Source organism: Ylistrum balloti, unplaced genomic scaffold (genome assembly GCF_031769215.1).
Source record: "Ylistrum balloti isolate Yb309-2 unplaced genomic scaffold, AGI_CSIRO_Ybal_v1 Utg369892, whole genome shotgun sequence".
NCBI classification, from domain to species: domain Eukaryota; kingdom Metazoa; phylum Mollusca; class Bivalvia; order Pectinida; family Pectinidae; genus Ylistrum; species Ylistrum balloti.
The window spans coordinates 728,536-751,778 of record NW_026782024.1 but is presented as its reverse complement, the minus strand read 5'-3'; the positions used below and the strand labels follow the sequence as shown (position 1 = coordinate 751,778).

The 23,243-nt window shown below is 34.5% G+C and overlaps 1 protein-coding gene across 1 annotated transcript; it reads right to left on the bottom strand.

The window, feature by feature from the left end:
• Nucleotides 1-1,629: 1,629 nt before the first annotated feature.
• Nucleotides 1,630-23,016, bottom strand: LOC132546463 (TBC1 domain family member 20-like). The gene is made up of 9 exons (XM_060210179.1): nucleotides 22,880-23,016; nucleotides 19,426-19,605; nucleotides 19,042-19,122; nucleotides 11,857-11,951; nucleotides 7,913-8,004; nucleotides 7,160-7,261; nucleotides 6,813-6,954; nucleotides 6,186-6,373; nucleotides 1,630-5,838 (listed from the first exon to the last, which is right to left on the bottom strand). Exons 1-9 carry the CDS (start codon nucleotides 22,947-22,949, stop codon nucleotides 5,655-5,657), a joined length of 1,134 nt encoding a protein of 377 aa, XP_060066162.1. The 5' UTR covers nucleotides 22,950-23,016; the 3' UTR covers nucleotides 1,630-5,654.
• Between the last annotated feature and the right edge of the window lie 227 nt (nucleotides 23,017-23,243).

Sequence of the window (23,243 nt, the reverse complement as noted above, 5' to 3'; positions counted from 1 at the left end):
CTAAAAATTAATAGGGACACATGTCATGAGGATACGTAACTCTAGTAAATCTATGCGGGGCAACCCAGTGCAAAATTCGATAGAAAACCCGTGAAACATGAGCTATTGACCCCGATACACAAACGGACAGGGCAACACTTTCTCAATCGCCGGAACGGTAGTCACCATAGAGCGTCACACACTCACGATATGGCGATAATTTACCACACACACATAGACGGAACAGGAGGCTATTGCATTACCAGATAACGCTGTTACCGCCATACACTCACGGAACGAGGAACTGTTACACACTCGGGGAACGGTGAGTAACTAGTGTAATTGCAGCACTCCGAAGGAACGAGAAGTCACTACCGCGTTACCGCCACACAGTCATGGAACGAAGACCTAGTCACTATATTGCATTACCGTCTCACAACCAGGAGAAAGAAAGTCACTGGTGTCAATGTAGTACACTGAAGGTACGGGAAGTCGCTATCATGTTACCGCCAGTTACTCATGGAACGGGGAGCTAGTCACTAGTGTGTTACCGTCTCACACTCAAGGGACGGAGAGTCAGTAGTGTCATTGCGTAACGCTATATACTTACGGAATGTAAAGTTATTTCCGCGTCACTGCTCCACACTGTCCCAAATTCACGCAATCGGGATTATCGGGGAAAAAAACAAGTATAACGGAGTCACTAGCGCGTTACCATCACAGACTCGCGGAAAAGGGAGTCACCACTCACTACAGCATCACCACCCCACACTCAGGGAAAAGGGAGTCACCACCTACTACAGCATCACCACCACAAATTCAGGGGAAAGGGAGTCACTACAGCATCACCACCCCACACTCAGGGGAAAGGGAGTCACTTCTCACTACAGCATCACCACAACTGGGGAAATAACAGAATAGTTCATTCCTGATAAAGATGATAAAGCCAGGATAAGAGAAAAATAAACATCCATCCCTTTGTTGGTGAGATAAGGGGTCTCAGGTAGGGGTGAAGATGATCATCTTTGCCCAGTGGTATATCTTGATCTATGTCAACCTAGGCTGGAATCTTCATTCATCAGTCAGAAACTTTACATCCTTTTGTCTATCATATATCAAGGTAGACATGAAATCTTATCAACACATTGATCTATGGGAAATGTTTTAGTTGGCGTTCAATGAAAATCATGTGATTTGTAAAACTCATCATTTCTTTTGGTTTTTTTTCCTCACATTTTAGTACGTCTCCCTCTCAGCTTTGAAAATATTCAAACCTGTCAAATAGCTGTCAAAACCAAATCGGATTGAACATCCAACCTGGTGAAATTATGCAAAGTTAAACGACACTTTCTATCAAGCATTGTTTAGGTCGTTTTAACCTTTCTGACTTTGATAATTCCAAACATGATAAACCAGTTTTTGTTATCACTCATGTCTGCAGGGTAAGTGGTAAATGGTGGCATCATATGTCCTTTTATTTGAGTGGAAACCACAGTAAAACGTCTGTCACTTATGTACTTTATGAGTTACATCGCCAAGGGGACTCTTTAAACCAGTGAAATTGCTCTCTGTGGTACCCAAATATCTAATATGTCATATTTAAAACATTATGTTTAATTTTATTGACCACAAAACACACAAAACGGCTAATTATGTAGGCATTGTTTATTGCACATGAAGTAATACAACAACGTAATTGATTTGTAATAAATGTTCCCATAGCAACAGTACTGGTCATTTGGGTCAGATTGTCTCTGATATTTGTGTAGGGAGGAGGCATCATAAATGTGATAGCAAAAGGCAAGCGTGTTCTGGTACAACAGATCTAGTCAAACTAACATACTCTTCATCAAACTTATCTACAGTAATGGCACATTATAACACGTAGTTTAGTAAATTGTATGAAGTTATATAAGACATTAAGTATAGAGTCAGAATACCTTAACTAATCTTGTACTTCATAGGTGCTTGAAGAAACCTGCATATTTCACTGAATCCTATGTTCTAAGAAAACAGCAAATTAATGCCGCCATTCTAAATGGCTACATTCAGGACATAATGTGTCAACTATGTAAAGAAATATCCCATAAACCAAGTAAATACTATATTATATATTTCAGGGTGTTTCATTTCCTTCGAATATTCCACTTTCACCGGTATTATGATAATTAATCACATTTCAAGCCTGGTATCAGCATCAAAAAAAAGTTGGCAAAAACAGGTGATATGAGATTGAGAAATGTAGAAGACATTTACTAAACAAAACTTAAGTATGGTGACCTGTTAATTCATTTGTGATCTAGAAATGAAAATAGCAGGAATCAACAACCTTATAACAGATCTGAAGGTGTCAATGAACATTCGTTCATAAACCATTTGATGTAATTGGTATTATAAACTGAAAACAAGGTTACATTGTATTTGATAAGTTGAAGTGATATCACATATGTATGTGATATATAGACTTTAATATATAATTGAAATTGTCACAGATGTTTCATTTTTAATCTTGCGGCTTGTTAGAATTGACAATTTTAAGACTTGTTTCAACCATACTTTAAATCTAAGCTCTTTTTAAAGAGAATAATGAATGTAATATTTCAAACTTTTGAACCACCATAACAGCATGGTTGAAGTTTGAAAACCCATCAAGAAAATCAAGCTCCAGGCGAGAATAACAGCTGTATGATGTTGTATGATATATTCAACATATGTTTTATAACATATTAAACATGTTGACATATGTATGAAAGTTACAGTAGGTGTTGATGATCACCTCAACAGAGACAAAATGGGACCAGTAGATCTCTTCCTGATTTGATATGTGTCTAAACAACTACAACACTAGATTTTGATTGTCTCCCATTATGTGTAGTTAAGATCTTATTGTAGTTTATACCCGAAAGCAGCAAGACTGTTACTTAACAATACATGTACAGCATCACACTGCTGGATGTGAAGTAAAATGGAAGGACAAAACAAGTGTATATTGGGAAATAATGCTGTTGAAACAAAGCCTCTTTACACCATTTTTCTCCAATGCTTTGTAAATAATATTGCTGTATGAAAATGGATAACCAGTTTTCATGGTATAACTGTAAAATATTAGTAACATATCATTGATAATGGTAGTGTATTAATATGGTTACTATTCATTAATACCACTAAATATCAACAGGTGCTTAAACAAGTAACATTGTTTAATTAACCAGGGAACAGGTGCCCTTGTCTAAGTAACCTCATTAAAAATGTTAGTGTGACCTCAACAAAACACTAAACAAAAACACTGAAGTCAGTGCTGATTTTACTATATAAATGATTAATTGTGACAATAATTACCTGGTCCTATTATGTCTCTTTGTGGTCTGACTTAGTCTTCAAAAATATCTACACAAGGAATACATCTGCCAAGAGACTGACCTACATTTCTTGAGAAGTATACACATATCAATTACCTACATTTATTGACATCACTAACACCATTATATAGCTATGACTGTTCTCATGATTTCTAGTACTTATGAAAAGATGTTTATAAATCACAACACAAACATACACACATTTGCATGTACCCAATCAGTATGGAAAAGGTTGTAATGTTAAATATTTATAGTATAAGTTCACATCCACATCAGGAAAACAATAAGGCTGCCACTACCTTTAATGTAGAAACTAGCCATGGCATACACAGCTGTATTATGTTGTGTGGTATAAGTTGTAAACAAGAGATTCTAGAGGGATCTTGACACCCATATTTGTTTGACAGTTCTTTCTTCTGTTTTTGCTCTTCAGTATGTGAAATTTAAAATTCCTCTTCAGATATTGTGGTAATCTTTAACTGTCAAATCCAATATGGCCATATGTCAGCCATTTTGTTTTCCTAAGTTCCAAAATAAACAGGGCATAGCTCATGTGTAAGAGTAACATACACATTTGTGGAAATCTGTCCAACACTTCAAGAAAACCAAAAGCAAAGATGGCCATCTGACAACAAATGGATGAACAGACCATGGAAGCAAGGAGATTTTTGTACAGCCAAGGATCTGATGATGGTGGAATAAAAGGAAAAAGAACAAGAAATTGTGTACGATTTATCTTCCCTACAATACACCTTAGCAGTTATCTGACATTGTGTATGATTTATCTTCCCTACATTATCACCCTAGCAGTGATCTGACATTGTGTGATGGTTATCTTCCCTACAACATCACCCTAGCAGTGATCTGACATTGTGTATGATTTATCTTCCCTACAATATCACCCTAGCAGTGATCTGACATTTCGTATGATTTATCTTCCCTACAATATCACCCTAGCAGTGATCTGACATTGTGTATGATTTATCTTCCCTACAATATCACCCCTAGCAGTAATCTGACATTTCGTATGATTTATCTTCCCTACAATATCACCCTAGCAGTGATCTGACATTGTGTATGATTTATCTTCCCTACAATATCACCCTAGCAGTGATCTGACATTGTGTATGATTTATCTTCCCTACAATATCACCCTAGCAGTGATCTGACATTGTGTATGATTTATCTTCCCTACAATATCACCCTAGCAGTGATCTGACATTGTGTATGAGTTATCTTCCCTACAATACACTCTAGCAGTGATCTGACATTGTGTATGATTTATCTACCTCACAATATACTGCCATACCATGACCATGTTGTGTTATACCATATACCCAGTGTGATCAAGATGTGATTTTTTTTTTACCTCTACCACTAATTTCATCATTTCATCACAAAAACAAAATAATTCATAAAATAGTAAGCAGCATGAACAATGAAAATACTCAGGTCCACATTTTCACATTTTATTATAACTTAAACTCTAGTGATGATTCAGGCGTGCTTATGTAATTGTGCTTGTTTCGCTACTCTTCCCACCAAAACTATTGATGATGCCCATAGCACTTATTGAGTATTGTTAGCTTTACTTATACATATGTACAATACCAGGAATGAATTGATGTAACATTATTAACGATGGAAAACAAGCGACGTTTAAAACAAAAACAAACGCATTCAAATCATTGCAATTCAGGAATCGAAATTCTCCTTAATGATCCTAATATATTGGACCATACACTGAAAAATAACATTTAATTGATATAATGCATGTCAATGTTAGACATTATTTGTATGTTAACATTAACAATACTTTGTATATCAACAATAGACAATACTTTGTAAGTCAACATTAGACAATACTTTGTATGTCAACATTAGACAATACAAAATACTTTGTATGTCAACATTAGACAATATTTTGTATGTCAACATTAGACAATATTTTGTAGGTTAACATTAGACAATACAAAATACTTTGTATGTCAACATTAGACAATATTTTGTAGGTTAACATTAGACAATATTTCCTATGTCAACATTAGACAATACTTTGTATGTCAACATAAGACAATACTTTGTATGTCAACATTAGACAATATTTCCTATGTCAACATTAGACAATACTTTGTATGTCAACATTAGACAATACTTTGTATGTATACATGAATGTTTAAGCTGTAGGTCAACATGCAACTCTACAATGAAGGGTATAAAATATCAACAGAGAAATCACAAAGCAGATTTTCAGTTAACACTTATGTTTATAATCTGTTTTTGAGACTAGATTCCGTTTTCCAGTCAGCAATATCTTCACCACTCGCGTGTTGCCCACATGTTCCATGCTGCTGATGATAGCAGTGCTACAACAACGAATGCTGTGACCCTGAAGTAACCTCCTCCCACATCTGGTGCCAAGTACCGCCAAAACCAGGAGCCACCTGCACCCCGCTGTGTCGCATATTTCTGTATTGATTTCTTACCCGTCACAACCAACCTGTAAACAGACAATTGAAAAATGTTCTAAGGGAGACAACTTGAACATACAAATGAATGAAACAATTCACTGTTGCAATTACATTCATGGAAAATTGTAATATCACATTAGCTAAGACAGAAGACCTTGTTTTTCTAGAAAGTCCTGCAAACTTACTGTAAATATGTGGTTAATGGTTTTTCATTTTCAAAATAAGGCTTTAAGTGGGCATGGGGCATCAGATGATGTACCAATTCATAAATGCTCTTATTTGTTAAATTCAGATAACAAAGTGAAATTAATTGTAATACATAGTGTATATGACAGCTGTGGGAACTATCCTTTGTATTGGAGTTGGATAGACTTACGCTTTTCTCTTGTAGGAGTTGATGGCCTCATTAGCCAGCTGAGTAGGTGGGTACTGGATAAACAGGTCCCCTGCTTCTCGAATCAGAAGCTCAAATGGTAAATTGTCTGGAATCTTCGACAAAAGTCCATGTAACACACACATATCACACTCACTGGACAGAATCTCTTTTTCACGGTACAACACAATCTGAAAGGAATAAAAGCTCAGTAAATGTAATGTAGAATTTATCAACATACACTGTTAGCACAGAAACACCTAGGAATATATCTGCTCTCACATAAAACTTCATTTTCTTCAAGTGTTTAAATTGTCCTTAAATACATAGGTATAACCATATATTTTAATTTTGATAACAAACTTTAGCCCACCTCTTATTTTTGCATTCTTTGCAGAAATGCGAAAAAGACAAAAGTTGAACTACCTCAGAAGTTTCCCTACATAGAGTAGTCTCCTACAAATGGTCTGACATTCCTTTTCTCTGAGGAATTTTTCTTATCCTATACAGCTTTTTATCTGTCAGATTCAACTACAATTTGAGAGACTGAAGTCACCAGTGTCTATATCTACTGCTACAATGGACATCAAAGTGCTGTTTACTGTAGAGTTATGGGACAATCATACTTACAACAGCTGCTAGGTATATGGGCATGAGAGGATGACAAGCGATGAAGAAGTCATATAACCGCACGATGTGTCGTAGGTCATCTAGTACATGTCCGTACCATGTGATCAACCAACTCAGGCTGAACACGGACCCAACCTCTGACCTGTACATATGATAGATGAATATGAAGTCAACCACTGAACTTTACTTAATAAATCTGTGATTTGATTAACCAATTCAGATGATGTAAACAGACTCAATGTCTGTCCTGACTTAATATCAACCTAACATTGGAATAGAAATCATAACTAACAATGAGTGAGACATGTGTTCACTAGTGTACTCTTTTTATAAAAAGCATCACTTACTCCTCCATGAAGTCCCGCAATTGTGGTTTAGACTTGCCCACAATAGGATACAGGTAATTCAGTATATGTTTGGTCCTATCCATGTTAGAATCCATGAAGTCCCTTAAAACACAAAAATTAATACATCAATATAATAAACTATCAAACCTATTGTTCTTGATTGAAGCATGAGTCCAGGGGTCTAACTTAGGAAGGAAATCCGAGCACCCAGGGATATCCCAGAACCTTTTCACGTCAGATAAGAGAGGCCAGTACCAGTGGCCCAGGTGAAAGATGAATACATGACCATGTGATCAAACTTTTACTAAGTGACATTTGAGATTATCCACTGTTACTAAGTGACATTTGAGATGATCCACTGTTACTTAGTGACATTCGCAATGATCCACTGTTACTAAGTGACAGTTGAGGTGATCCACTGTTACTTAGTGACAGTTTAGGTGATTCACTATTACTTAGTGACAGCTAAGGTGATCCACTGTTACTTGGTGACCGTTTAGGAGATCCACAGTTACTTAGTGACAGTTGAGGTGATCTAGTGTTACTTAGTGACAGTTTAGGTGATTCACTATTACTTAGTGACAGTTTAGGTGATCCACTGTTACTAAGTGACAGTTTAGGTGATCCACTGTTGTTAAGTGACAGTTTAGGTGATCCACTGTTGTTAAGTTACAGTCTATGTGGTACATGGTCACTGCATGTGACACTTGTGTTGTAGAGATTAATTTTTTATTGACAAGTGGTTGTATATACCTGAGATGATTCACAGACAGCCACTCCATGAGAGCAAAGGCTACATCCTCTCCAGCAACAAGCAAGAATGTCACACAGATATCATGGTAACCCTGTTAGAAAAATTGAAATCATCATGAGAAAGGTATAAAAAAAAGCTTCAACATTTCTGTGTCTAAAATATGTATCTCTAGAGAGAAGCCCCATTAACCATGCTTCATTATTATTGCATGGTTCATCTGTCCGATAAGTGCCATTGTCAGAATACACCTGCCACATGTATTTTTGCTGTATTGGGCAGTGACGGAAAACAGCTGTATTTTAGCACATGGCATAATTCAACAGAATTACTCTCTGAATTTACTTGAATATTACATTTAGAAATATAAATAGTTGTTAAAATAAGTGGGACAGAAAGATAAAAGTGGCTCACTACTTTTGTCTTTCTTCATCCTCGCCAAAATACAGCTTATGTTTAAGACACTGACCATGTTTTCTCCATATATTAGACTTTCTCAGCCACAAGATAAATGCTATAAACAGCATAACTCTACTAACCCTTACAGGTATATTTTATGTATCATAACTGTGATGTCATCATAACAGTTATATACCTCTGATAGAGACTATACATTTCATCACTCCTACATAAAAACAAGACTTCATCACTCTCATATAGACATTATACATTTCATCACTCCTACATAAAAACAAGACTTCATCACTCTCATATAGACATTATACATTTCATCACTCCTACATAAAAACAAGACTTCATCACTCTCATATAGATATTATACATTTCATCACTCCTACATAAAAACAAGACTTCATCATTCTCATACAGAAATTATACATTTCATCACTCCTACATAAAAACAAGACTTCATCATTCTCATACAGAAATTATACATTTCATCACTCCTACATAAAAACAAGACTTCATCACTCTCATATAGATATTATACATTTCATCACTCCTACATAAAAACAAGACTTCATCACTCTCATATAGACATTATACATTTCATCACTCCTACATAAAAACAAGACTTAATCATTCTCATATAGATATTATACATTTCATCACTCCTACATAAAAACAAGACTTAATCATTCTCATATAGATATTATACATTTCATCACTCCTACATAAAAACAAGACTTCATCATTCTCATATAGATATTATACATTTCATCACTCCTACATAAAAACAAGACTTCATCACTCTCATATAGACATTATACATTTCATCACTCCTACATAAAAACAAGACTTCATCACTCTCATATACATATTATACATTTCATCACTCCTACATAAAAACAAGACTTCATCACTCTCATATAGACATTATACATTATACATAAAAACAAGACTTCATCACTCTCATATAGACATAAAAAACAAGACTTCATCACTCTCATATAGATATTATACATTTCATCACTCCTACATAAAAACAAGACTTCATCATTCTCACATCACTCCTACATAAAAACAAGACTTCATCACACTCATATACACATTATACAATTCATCATACCTACATAAAAACAAGACTTCATCACTCTCATATAGATATTATACATTTCATCACTCCTACATAAAAACAAGACTACATTTCATATAAAGACAAGACTTAATCACTCTCATATAGATATTATACATTTCATCACTCCTACATAAAAACAAGACTTCATCACTCTCATATAGATATTATACATTTCATCACTCCTACATAAAAACAAGACTTCATCACTCTCATATAGATATTATACATTTCATCACTCCTACATATAAACAACAGACTTAATCACTCTCATATAGATATTATACATTTCATCACTCCTACATATAAACAACAGACTTAATCACTCTCATATAGACATTATACAATTCATCACTCCTACATAAAAACAAGACTTCATCACTCTCATATAGACATTATACATTTCATCACTCCTACATAAAAACAAGACTTCATCACTCTCATATAGATATTATACATTTCATCACTCCTACATAAAAACAAGACTTCATCACTCTCATATAGACATTATACATTTCATCACTCCTACATAAAAACAAGACTTCATCACTCTCATATAGATATTATACATTTCATCACTCCTACATAAAAACAAGACTTCATCATTCTCATATAGATATTATACATTTCATCACTCCTACATATAAACAAGACTTCATCACTCTCATACAGAAATTATACATTTCATCATTCCTACATATAAACAATAGACTTAATCACTCTCATATAGAAAAGATACATTTCATCAATCTTGTATATAAACAACAGACTTCATCACTCTCATGTAGAAACTATACACTTCATCACTCCTGTATATATAAAACAACAGATTTCATCATTCTCATATGATATTTTTCACCCCTCACATATAGAAAAGATACATTTCATCAATCTTGTATATAAACAATAGACTTCATCACTCTCATGTAGAAACTATACACTTCATCACTCCTGTATATATAAAACAACAGATTTCATCATTCTCATATGATATTTTTCACCCCTCACATATAAATTGAAGATTTTTTTCAGTTTAATATATAAACAATAGATTTGAATATTTCCATATAGAAATATATAGATTTCATCCCTCCCAATGACTATTGATTACATTATTCCCATGTATGAAAACTGTTGATTTCATCTCTCCCATATAAACTACAGAATTTTATACATATAGTAAATTTAACTCATCGCTACAGTAACTATCAAAATTATCTATCACTCATAAAATGTTTCACTCTCTGCCCATTATAAACTGGTAGGGTACAAAGTAAGACATGAAGCTCCTTGATCCTTTTGTTGCTCTGATAAGCATACAGTATGATAGATATTATTGTAAATGCAATTAGGCTTTATCTCTATGATATATCTCTCAGACAAGTGTAAATAAACTATCAGATGATCTAGTTCATAACACTATCTCATGTCTATTTTAAATACAACTGATAACCAATCACTTGTATAAACAGGAAATAATCTAGGTATATTAATATACAAATCTGGTATGTAATTGATGAAATGAGAAAAAGATTTCAAAACTAATTCCAGTATGCCTTTGGAAAGTTAAAATGAATAAATGCTAGAAGTTTCATGTTGATACCTCTAATTTTTTGTGATATGTTCCTGACATAATTATGATGAATTGAAAGGTGGACAAACAGACCAAGCTACAACTAATGCTCTTTCTTCAGGGAGCTCAAAATTGGTGACCACTTTTATCAATTTCATGTCAAACTGAAGCGAATCTAGTTCTATGTTTTTTTACCACATGATCAATCATTCAGGCAAATTTGGAAGAAAAAAGACATTCCCACTTAATTGTTAAGTCACTTCTGCTCAAACATCTACATTAGTTATATTACTGTGAGTTTTTGGCATCCTTTCATTATCTAAACTTAACATTCCAATTAGGTGTGTGACATGAATGCAAAACTATCCCTGGGCACACTCACTTTGACTTGGAGACGAGTTTCATTTTCATAACTCATTTATAATTAGAACAAATTTAAGATACTTTTTATCACATAACTCAGAACAGAAAAGACAGGTTTTAAAGTCAAAATGTGGAGGACAAAATTAAACGGAAGCAACTTTTTTGTTGTGCCATGTTCAATTCATGATGTAATATAATGCCACTATCTATTTCATGACATCATTGTTCATATTAAGGCATCACAATCAATTTCTTATTGGCATGAATGAAAATTGTGTAAGGGTATATTGCACAGTGACATGTCAATATAATCTAAAACATTAAATTACATACACTTCATAAAGTATACAGATTAGAGGTACTTGTAACTGAGATTTGTTGAATGGTGTATGGCTGTAAGTAATTTTTATTGTCTACTCTTGGCTGTCATAAACATGAAAGACTACACAGCCATTACTGATAACAATCACGCTTACCTGATAGTAGTGTAACTCTGGGTGTATAACGAGAACTCTCATGATGAGGTCAACAAGTTTATCTTGTAGTGACATCCGATGTTCTTCCTCCATACCTAACATAATAATATAGAGATAATTATTTGTAATGTAATACTGTACAAAAATTGTCACCTGTTCTGGAGGTGTTGGACTACCCTTCAAATATACAAAATTTGCACAACACTAACAACTTTCTGGTTGAATTAGTGCTGAATAACTACAGCTTTTCTTAACCTGAAATGAATATTTAGACTCAAAGCACTCATCAAAGTAATTAACAGTGGATATTCATATAAAATGCCTAGCTACTGAATGTATATAAAATAATATTATTTTAATGCAGTTCATTGTAATATACATGATAAATTATCATTTTCTTCTCTGTAAACTTCAACAAATGCCTGAAAGATTTAGACAGGCCATGATGAATCAAAGATTCAATTGACAGACCACTACATCAACTTGGAGCTTGTAATAAGAACTACGGTGTTTTTGATAGAAAATTGAATGGTCACATAGCCATTAAGAAAACACTAGTGTATATTCATAATATAGTTTAATATTTGGAAAAAAGGTCAACTATGGCACAATGGATTTCACAAAGAGCTTACCTGTATACTGAAGATTAAGGAATAACTGTCATAATGTGACAGAGAAAAGCAACACAACTACATTTTTACAAGTTATGTTGAGAAGATCTACTATGCTTCAAAAAAAATTATTAAAAATTGAAACAAAAATCTTCAGACATGATCAAGAGGAAGGGCCAAAACTCCTCTACAGAATTAGTTAGTACATGGCAAAGAATATCAAAAAATAGTAGCAACAACCTTAACCTTGATTCTACAACACTGAAAAAAAAGTCTTAAGAAATAAATCAGCTGAAGCACTGATGACGATTTTCCAAAAGTGGTTACAACAACCAAGATGTCCTTGAACCTTCTGCTCTAAAACTCAGACCCATCCGAGATATCATAGTCCTTTGATAAGGGTATGAAGTCTTATCAAAATCCCCAACAGACAGAAGATCAGCTAAAGTGCTGACAATAAATCTCGGTAGTAATGGTGATTTGAACTTGACGTTAGAACTCTGAAATTCAAGCTCATCTGAGATATTATGTTCCTTTTAAAAGAGATGTATGAAAATTGATAAAAAATTCCTCAAGGAATAAAGATGAAAGGACACTGACAAAGACAGGTGTTACTTACAAGAGGAGATAGAAATGTGCAATAACTCTTCCACAAATTGTAACAATTTGAAATGCCACTCAAAATTCAGTTTGTATTAATTAGCTGAAAAATGAAGAGACCTCAGTCAGACAAACAAAAAATTATAGCAACAGACAGATGAACAATGTTATTCATTGTATGTGTCTCATCAAAATCTGAGATGGACATACATAACAACAGCTCAAGGCCTTATTAGTTTCCAGTATCTGGCAATAGTTGTCTCAAGGCCAGGAGCTCTAAGGTTAATAAGCTGATAAAGTAAACATACAAGTTCAGCTGTCTGGTGATCGAGAATAAGCCATTCACAACTGTGTACGATTTCTGATTACTTCTTCGATTAACCTTTTCATAACCTTATGTATCAGGGGTCACCTATCTGACCACGTGGGTTTTCCCCTGGTACTTTGGTTCCACACTAAGACCTCTGGCGTCTGACCATCTGAGCCAACAAGAGTGATTGATATAAGTTTGATAAACTTATTTCACAATTGTTGTAGAATAAATGAAATGAATTTTTTTTTAATGAATGCTATTAAAAACTCTTTGGCCAACATCTACCATCATATGCTATTGATTTACATTCCAATATTATCTACCAAAACAACACTGTTGGAACACTGCGATCAACATCTAACATCACTTCAAATAATCCCCAACCAACACCTACAATCAGTTCAGATATTTTCAATCAACATCAACTAATGCAACACTGTTTAAAGACATTTAATAACCAACATCTACCAGCACACAGCTATTCAAGCACTCTCCAATCAGCATGAACAGAGTACTGTAATTTAAACACATATAACAAATACTTTCCATCAAATATCAACCACCATTTTTACTACTGTTCATGTATTCTCACACCAAATCAAATCACATACAACTGTTCAAATACTTTCCTCCAAAGATCTACCAACAAACTCTCATTTAAAAACTCTCCAACATACATCCACCAACAAAATGTCATTTAAATACTATCCAACCAAACATCTACCAACAAACTCTCATTTTAATACTCTCCAACAAACATCCACCAACAAAATGTCATTTAAATACTCTCCAACAAACATCCACCAACAAAATGTCATTTAAATACTCTCCACCAAACATCCATAGACAAACTGTTGTTTAAATAATCTTAACCAAACATCTACCAACAAACTGTTGTTCAAATACTCTCTACCAAACATCTACCAACACAATGGTTTAAATGCTCTCCAACAATCATCTAAGAACATACAACTGTCTATAACTACCTACTTTCCAACAACATGCAGCTGCTTTGATATTTTCAAACCAACACCTACCAACAAAGTCAGATTTTAATTTTTTTTTTATCATATGTTTATTTGGCCTAAATATAAATAGACAAAAATACCCACACCATTGATAACCAATAAATGACCTGGCTATTACCTACATGTACTCTTACAGTGTCTGTTATCCCTGTCTAGACTTTAGTCATCATCAAGTCAAGGTCAAACTAAAAGAAGTTCAAATGTTGTTGCAATAAAGGTCACTCAAAAGTTCAAAATATCTGACTAAAATCAAATCAGCATAGGACAACAGATTCAGACAATGTATACTACTTACAAGTACAACCCAAGGTTGTCCAATGTCCCTTTATACATTCTCAGATAAAGATCCAATCACTGTTTGTGGTCTGATCCCTACCCAGGGTGATTTGTGTTTCTAAGGAAACCAAGATCAAGTACCACCCTGTGACTTCATGATTGTAACTATGGGCAAGAGATTTTCTCCAAGTTGTTCCATATATCATGTGGCAGACAAGTTTCATTGAATTAGCCATCAACTATTTCCATGAGATTACCATGAGAACCTACATTAAAATGACTGTTCATGACGACCTGATGAATCTTATATCATACTGAGTTCCTGATAATGTACACATTTCTGTATTTGATGTTAAATAAATACTACTATAATTTGTTATTAGCTGATCATTATCGTATGCGGTAGTAATAATGTAAAAATTGAGTGTAAATATAAAACAAGCTATATTTGTATGTTAGTAATCATAAACAGTAGTCTGACAAGAATGATATATTGGATTCCATTTCCAACCATACTTTATCACCAGTAAATTGTCGGTTTTGTTGTTAGGATGTAATCAGTTACTGGAATAATCACATAATATGGCTGTAGAATTTTCAAGACACTACATGAAAGTATTGTTGATGAAAAAATTATGAAGTTTATGAAAGACAATCTTTGTTTTCATTCTGATATAAAATTTTGTATGAAAAAGACAATTTATATTAATTCTGTATTTTTTGTAATAAGCAATTTATGAATGGATAATTATCATTTACAGAAGAAAACACCACTTCCAATTAAAGCATATATATCTTGGATCATTTATCACTAAAGTCCTGAAGTTGTAAATGAATGTATCACATGCATCACACATGAACAGAGAGTTTCTCAAGGACAAATATATAACAGCAGACTTTTCAGACACATATCTACTATCTTATCTCACAATCATGTCATTACATATTGGACATATGAATGCAGGTGCATTTATACACTTATGATGAAGAAATAAGACTTACAAGAGTTTAAAATCTTAACACATGTATATCTTGATTGTATGAAAGAGTATGTTCATCTTCAGTAGATACTAACTACAGCCATACATACATGTATGCATGTAATTTCCCAAATACTAGTTTACTAAGTTTGCCCAAATTTGGTCTAAAGCATATGGGGTCAGATGGGTGGGGCCCCAATAGGAAAAGAGAGCAAATTCTTGAAAATCATTCTCCTCCAGTAGGAATGTATCAATTTTGCCTAAATTTGGTCTGAAGTATTCTTAGCTGAAGGGGATTCAATTTTGTATAAAGAGTGGGGTATCTGGCCCTTGAGGTGGGTGGGGCCAGGCCCAATAAGGGAAACAGAAAAAAATCTTTAAAATCCTACTCCTTTTGTAGGAATGATTGGATTTTGACTAAATTTGGTTTGAAGTATCCTTAGGTAAAGTGGAAATAGTTCTGTATGAACAGTGAGTCTCTGCCTTTTGAGACAATTTGGGTTGGCCTCTACGAGGAAATTGACCAAATTCTATAAAATCTTTCTTCTTCTGTAGGAATGTTTGAATTCTGTTCCAATTTGGTCCGAAGCATGCTTGGGTGAAGGGGATCCTACTAATTTTTTATGAACAATGATTCTTGACAAGAGGGGCAGGGCTCAAAAGGGGAAATAGAGCATATTCTTTAAAATCCTTCTTCTATTGGATTAATTTTGCCCAAATTTGACCTGAAGCATCCTTGAGTGAAGATAACTTTGTTTTCTGTTTTAGGGCAGATGGGCAGTGCCTTCTTGGGGAAATAGATACAAGTCTTTTAAACACTTTTTCTTTAGTTTTGACATAGCAATTTCAGCAATGTGAACCAGGTGAGTGATACAGACCCTAGGGGCCTCTTGTTCCTCCATTCAGCTAATTAGCTAATAAAGTCCATATACAATTATGACAGTCATAAAGGAGTAAAAAAATAAACAACACTCCCACCATAATTTGGGTGACAAATTATTTCCTATGTATATCCATCTGTGTGATAACCTTGAACACCCACATTCCTAGTCTAGACAGACTGACCAATAGATAAATTATTAGAGTGCACTCCTTCGAATAGTACATCATATTACAACTACATTGTACTTAACAAAGGATCTGTTAGCAGATGTTATCACACCACCATCTTACAAAGTGAATCTAATATTTTGCTTGTGTAATTATTTCAGAATTCATCATTTGTTGAAAACCATTTAAGGATTGTTTTTCTTTTCTGTATATGCATGCAAGTGTTTATATATATTGTGGTAATTGCAAATTCCATGGTGCTTATTGCCACGCTAGCATACCAAATAAAACCTTATTTTTACACTTCACAACCATGTAACATATCCCTAAAACATTTAAAATAAAATTACCTTATGCATATTTTTAGAGAAACAGTGGGTTGAAGTAAACTGCAAGATCATATCAGAAGATTGGAGATGCTATGACAACAATGACAACAAAATAGTCCCATGAGTAAACAATTACAGTTAATTGATGCTTTTATTTACATTTCACAAATATATTACATATATCTCATGTAACAGGTTAACATCTGGATTCTTACATGTCTTTTTCATTAAAATTATGTTAATATAAAAATTAGGAATGTATAGCAAACATCCCTCATATACAACTGATGTAAGTAATGACTAATCTGTATACTACAGAGTAAAGCCTAATCACCATGGGTAAATATTACGGATGTCAATTTTATAGAAACTGTAATTACATATCGGTATTCAAATATTCATTTTCATGTCAATTTCATAATGTATGTAACTTTCATAAGGCAGTCACTATACACTAATGTACCAGAGAATCAGAATGGTGCCTTCAATGGCTTGATTTCTTCAATGTCATGAACGGAACAAAAAACTACAGGTAGTTGAACTGAAAAAGTTAGTTGTAATACACGAGATCAATTTCTATGCTTATTAATCTGGCTTTTTATTTGATTTAAAAAAAATGTACATAACACACAAAAATGTCACAGAAAAAACACAACATGTATATCCTTTCATGGTTCAAAACTTGGAATTAGAATCTCTATTGAAAAATAACAATGACTTTTACCACATAATCCTAATAATACTTCAAAACATTGTTTCATTATATATGAAAATTTTACTAACTCCACATCCAGGTCATTTATTAGGCTCTGAACAACATGAAATCAAACAAAATGTGAGTGAAAATTTATATTGAAATGATTGATCCTACAGCACTTCTTTTTGTTGAAATTGTCAAAGAATTTCTCTCATAACGGGTCAACATGGTCATCACTATTCACAAAGTACTCATCGTCTTGATATAGTAGAGTAATGCTATCAGATAGCTGTATTACCTCTATTTTTTAATTACTGTCAATAAGCATTCCACAGAAAAGACCAACTTAAATGCTGATAAAGCCACTGACAGTGCTGTCCTGGACAGGATACGGGTAACCTTTGGCCCACTGTCAATAGCCTAATTAGGGTCATGATGAATTGTACATGTTTACAACTTTGAACACAAATCATATAATGATGACTTAGCTGATGAAATTCTAGTCTGAATGACAACTGGACAAGTCCTTGACAGAATCCATATATGAATTATAGTGACCTTCTAAATGTTAGTATCTATCAATCACGAAAACAAATATTTCAATATCATTTGCCTTTCGATAATAATGGAGGTAACAGCCTCCAGTATGACAATGGAGGTCACATACAGCTCAAGTATATTGATGGAAGTCACAGCCCCCAGAATATTGATGGAAGTCACAGTCCCCAAAATATTGATGTAAGTCACAGCCCCCAGTAAACTGATGGAAGTCACAGCACCCAGTATACTGATCCAGAAAATTGATGAAAGTCACAACCACCAGTATATTAATGAAATCACAGCCCCCTAGTATATTGATGGAGGTCACAACTTTCAGAATATTGATGAAGGTCACAGTCCCCAAAATATTGATGTAAGTCACAGCCCCCATTATACTGATGGAAGTCACAGCACCCAATATATTGATAGAGGTCACAACCCAAGTATACTGATGATGGTTACAACCTCCAGTATACTGATGGAAGTGTCAATTCTCAGTATATCAACGGAGGTCACAAGCCCGATATATTGATATATGTCACAACCCCAGTATATTGATGGAAATCATCACCCCAGCATACTGATGGAGATCACAATCCCTATTGACAGCCCCAAGTATAATGATATAGGTGATTGTCCTAAGTATATATTGTCAAAGGTCATTCTAGAATACCCATTTTCCACAGATTTTCTTTTTACATGACAAAATGATCTGGCAAACCTTACCAATCAGCAACCAAAGACAACAAAATTTGATGTACCTGGCGGAAATCTTTTTAGTGTTCTGTTAACATCTAACACAACTTGATTGTAGTCCCTGTGGCCCTGTAGGATTTCTTGATCTGTAAATATATCATATAAAACTTTAATCTTAGGTCATTTAATAATCGCTTTCCTCAAATCACTTTCAGTACAAAATGTAATCATTTCAATTTTTCAGTTGGAAAGTGTGTTCAAATGTTTGATTGGATGAAGTATCCCTGAGTGAACAAATACCGCAACAAATACAATTATCAACGTCTTAATGAAAACAACTGAGCATGAAAAACTTTAAAAGATTAGGTGAAATGTTATTCACATCTACATCTAGAAGTTTAAGTAAAGTCTTTTTACAAATATTGTCACTGAAACAATGGAAAATTTACCAGGCTTTGGTGGAATGTTATCCACATCTACACCTAGAAGTTTCGGCCAAGCTTTTTTACGGATATCATCACTGAGAAGACCTCCCCACATGATTGCGAGGTTCTTAAGCTGCCTGGTATCCACTGGACTGGAATCCATAGCTTTCTGAATGAGCTTGATTTTGTGACGCCGGTTAAAACCTAAAATAAACAAAAGAAATTAAGACTTAAAAATATAAAATAAATTTTAAAAAATCTATTCAGGTAAGAAACAATTTCTGGTTTTACGGGTTCTGATCTATTTCTTATATGCAGCAATTCTCTTTCCTCCCAAAATTAACTGAAAGTATGTAAGTTTATCTAAACTGCCGAAAACATTGTTAATATTCAGAAGCTGAGTCTTTTTTCATGGTTTTACTGTTGTTCTAGCAGTCATATTTATAGAATTATGATGTAAAATTTATTCTTTTACTTTTGTATTCAAATGTTTAATGACATTGATGGAAAGATGCTTATTACAGCTCAAGTAGCATTCTTTGTACAAAGAGGTCTGTGGGCCTTGATGGTCACCTGGCTATCAATGATGAAATAGCATTAGTGGTAGTGGAACAATTCTGAGTGTTAGCAGTAACAGACAATTCAGCTCTCACAACATTCCCATCTAATTTCATCTTAATATTACCAACATAATGGAACTGGAGAAGAAGAACAAAATATATTTTTTATGATGGTAGCCAATTTTGATTTCGGACAAATCCAACAAGAAAACCAAGTATGCTCAGAACCATGCCAGGATCAGTTCTTGCAAGTTTCAGTTGAATCCCACTGATAGAGCTAGATAAACAGTACAAATATGTGTTGTTCAGAGAAGCCATGATTGTGCAATCATATTAAACAATGGCAGCCCTCTGGCTGTGACTTCACAGTCAAGGTGAAAAAGGTATTACTTTTGTCGTCTTATGTTCTTTAACATCCCCACCAATATCCAGCTCAATGGCAGCAGTGGAACTTGAGAAGAAGTCCTACGCTAAAAATAACAACACTTGTTCAGGATCATCATCCTTCATCAGCTTTAAGAATAGCACAATAATGGCTTAAGATGCTGCGGATCAGGAGTGACCATTCTTGATGAAAATCAACAACAAGCTCCTATCGGCTGACAGGAAGCTATGGACAATTGGTATAAAGCTTTACAGTAACATATTCCCATGCATGCTTGATCAAGTTAAGGTTGGGTGAAAGACTGGGCAAGCCTAATAGTTTCTGCTTAAAGGTACTCATCAACAAGTGTAGCTCCGTGTGGTTGAGCAAACGGTCTTACATTTGGATAAAGGATTTCATCCCACTACCATTAAACTGAGAGGCTACCACCTCCAATCATGTACAGGTCAGACTGACCATTAAAACTTATCCCTGCCATAACCAAGCCCCCACCAAAAAGGTCATGCACAGTAATGCAGCAGTCAGTATACCACCCCATGCAGGGCTAGAAAAAAATATTTTCAGCAAACTCGTCTGTCGGGCAAGTGAAATTTGAAATTCACTTGCCCGAATCCAATATTTACTCACCTGAAGAAAATCGGCAACAAAACATAATTTAAGGAACACAAATTTTATTATCAATTTCTATATCAAATGTCTGAACTCAACACTTGTTTTTATTGTTTTACTCATATTTAATTCACTGTTAATGCGAGCAAAAACATTGACTTTTTGACAGTAACTACGAACACAAAACAACCTTGTTTACAACATTTGTGGTGAAGTAATGGGTTTTCGCGTAGTCTGGATCAGCCGGAGTCTTCATACCTGGTGTAAACAAGGATACTACATAGATGTATTTGATCCACTATCAGTGGATTTAAATTAGTTTTAAGAGTGTTCAAGTTGATAAACGTCATTTATCATGGAAAAATCAATAGTCAGACCTACAAATTTCACTTGCCCGCCACACAAGTAGCTGAAACAAACCACTCGCCCGCAAGTACGTTTGGCTCGTCTAGACGAGCGGACGAGTGGATTTTTCTAACCCTGCCATGCCAAACATGTCTCCTGCCATCATGAAAGTCCACACAAAACCTGGGCTCATCCCTAAAACAAATAGGCTGCCACCAATTCACATGGTCAGCTGCCCAATGCTGCCAAGCCATGATGATGTGTGAATCGCAAGCATACAGCAGGTGTATGAGTGCATAATCCAGAGCTGTAAAGTCTATTCCTTACTGTTTGTGAAGAAATTCTTCCAGCTGCTTGACGGAACTTGTTATTTAAGCCAGTGGAATTTTGAGCTAGAATAACAATCCTGATGGCTGTTGGACACTGTGGCCTACCCCACTGAGGTTTATCAGTAACATTTTTGCTCATCAGGAATCACTGATCAAGGAATGACACTCTAAGGCACATCTAAGTGTGCAGTCACAGTTTGTTGTGACTCTCCTGCTTGCAGCATTCGGACTGCTTGGCCAACCTCTGAAGCTTTCATGTGGTGTCTCATGCTAACAAAAGTTCAAAACAAGATGCAAAATTACAGGACATTTAGAGGGAACAAAATTTTTTTCATTTCAAGCCCACACAGACTTTCAATAAAACCAATGCTGACGGTTGGATTTTGACTTGTGTTACAAGATGTCTTGTTGCACCTTTACTTTAGGTTGCACTGGCAGATTGTTACCGAAAATATTTTGTGCATACCTTGGTGACAAAACGGATGTCAAGAAGTGTCTATGTTAATGGCAGAAAAAAATATATATATTTATAATCCTCATTTTTTTGTATCCAGCATATATATCTACATGTATATATGCCAAAGTCATTATGCAAAAAGCTAACAGCTTTTCTTTTTGAGTAGTCTTAAAGTTTTATAATACTGGTATACTATCTGCAGAATGCATGGATAATGCTATATATACTGAGGCTACTTTTGGTGAGTGCAGTAATAAAGAGTTTTATGGCATTGTGTCGAACACCCCAACAATATCAACAAAGGTCTTACATTGTGTATGTCATCACATTGAACAGCTGGTTGCTTTTTTTCCTCGCTGCATGGAAGGAGAACTGTTGAGTTGATAAAAAGATATTTTTATTGACAAAGTATCTTTTCTAGCTCTCATGTGGAAATCAAAACAGTCAATTTAAGTATGGCCGCTAAACAATTAGTGCAAAATTGTCTGTTTTTGTAAATGACTGCATTTACATGTATTAGTACATATGTATGTGTAATTACGTCACCAAATTTGTTTACATCATGTTCTGGTCATGTAAACAAGTACAGATGCTAGGCAAGAGAAGAACATTGATCAAGATAAAGTGTCGTCCTATTACCCCTCGTGGTAAATAAATGTCGAATAAGTTGTGGGTGTTGGTCACAGGTGGTGTATATGGTGTTAGACATGATCCGGCAGTGCTCAGTGCATGACTTCGTACATTTATACCGGTAGGCCTAAATGGACGCATACATGGACGGATTTTATCTTACTTTTACAACCATCGTCTTCTGTCTTCTTATCAGCATCATGATTGTTGTCGGTGCTGTCTAACGTGCCCATTCCAGAAGGGAGAGATAAACATAGCTGACAAAAATATAACACTTCATTCACATTTTTCGCAAACGTTTACGTTTACATGGCTTCGTTAGCAGACGGCTTGTCGCTTATATCGTTATAAAACATTATTATTTGTGATTTCTATGCTTCATCATATGGTTATCGTATGATTTATGTATATTTTAAACTGACGTTTGAAATTCAAGTTATCTTCAGTTTTAACAATCAAATACCAATTATGCCATTTTTCGTATTTATTTTTTAATGTTGAAGCGATTTGTTTACAGATTGTTTTAT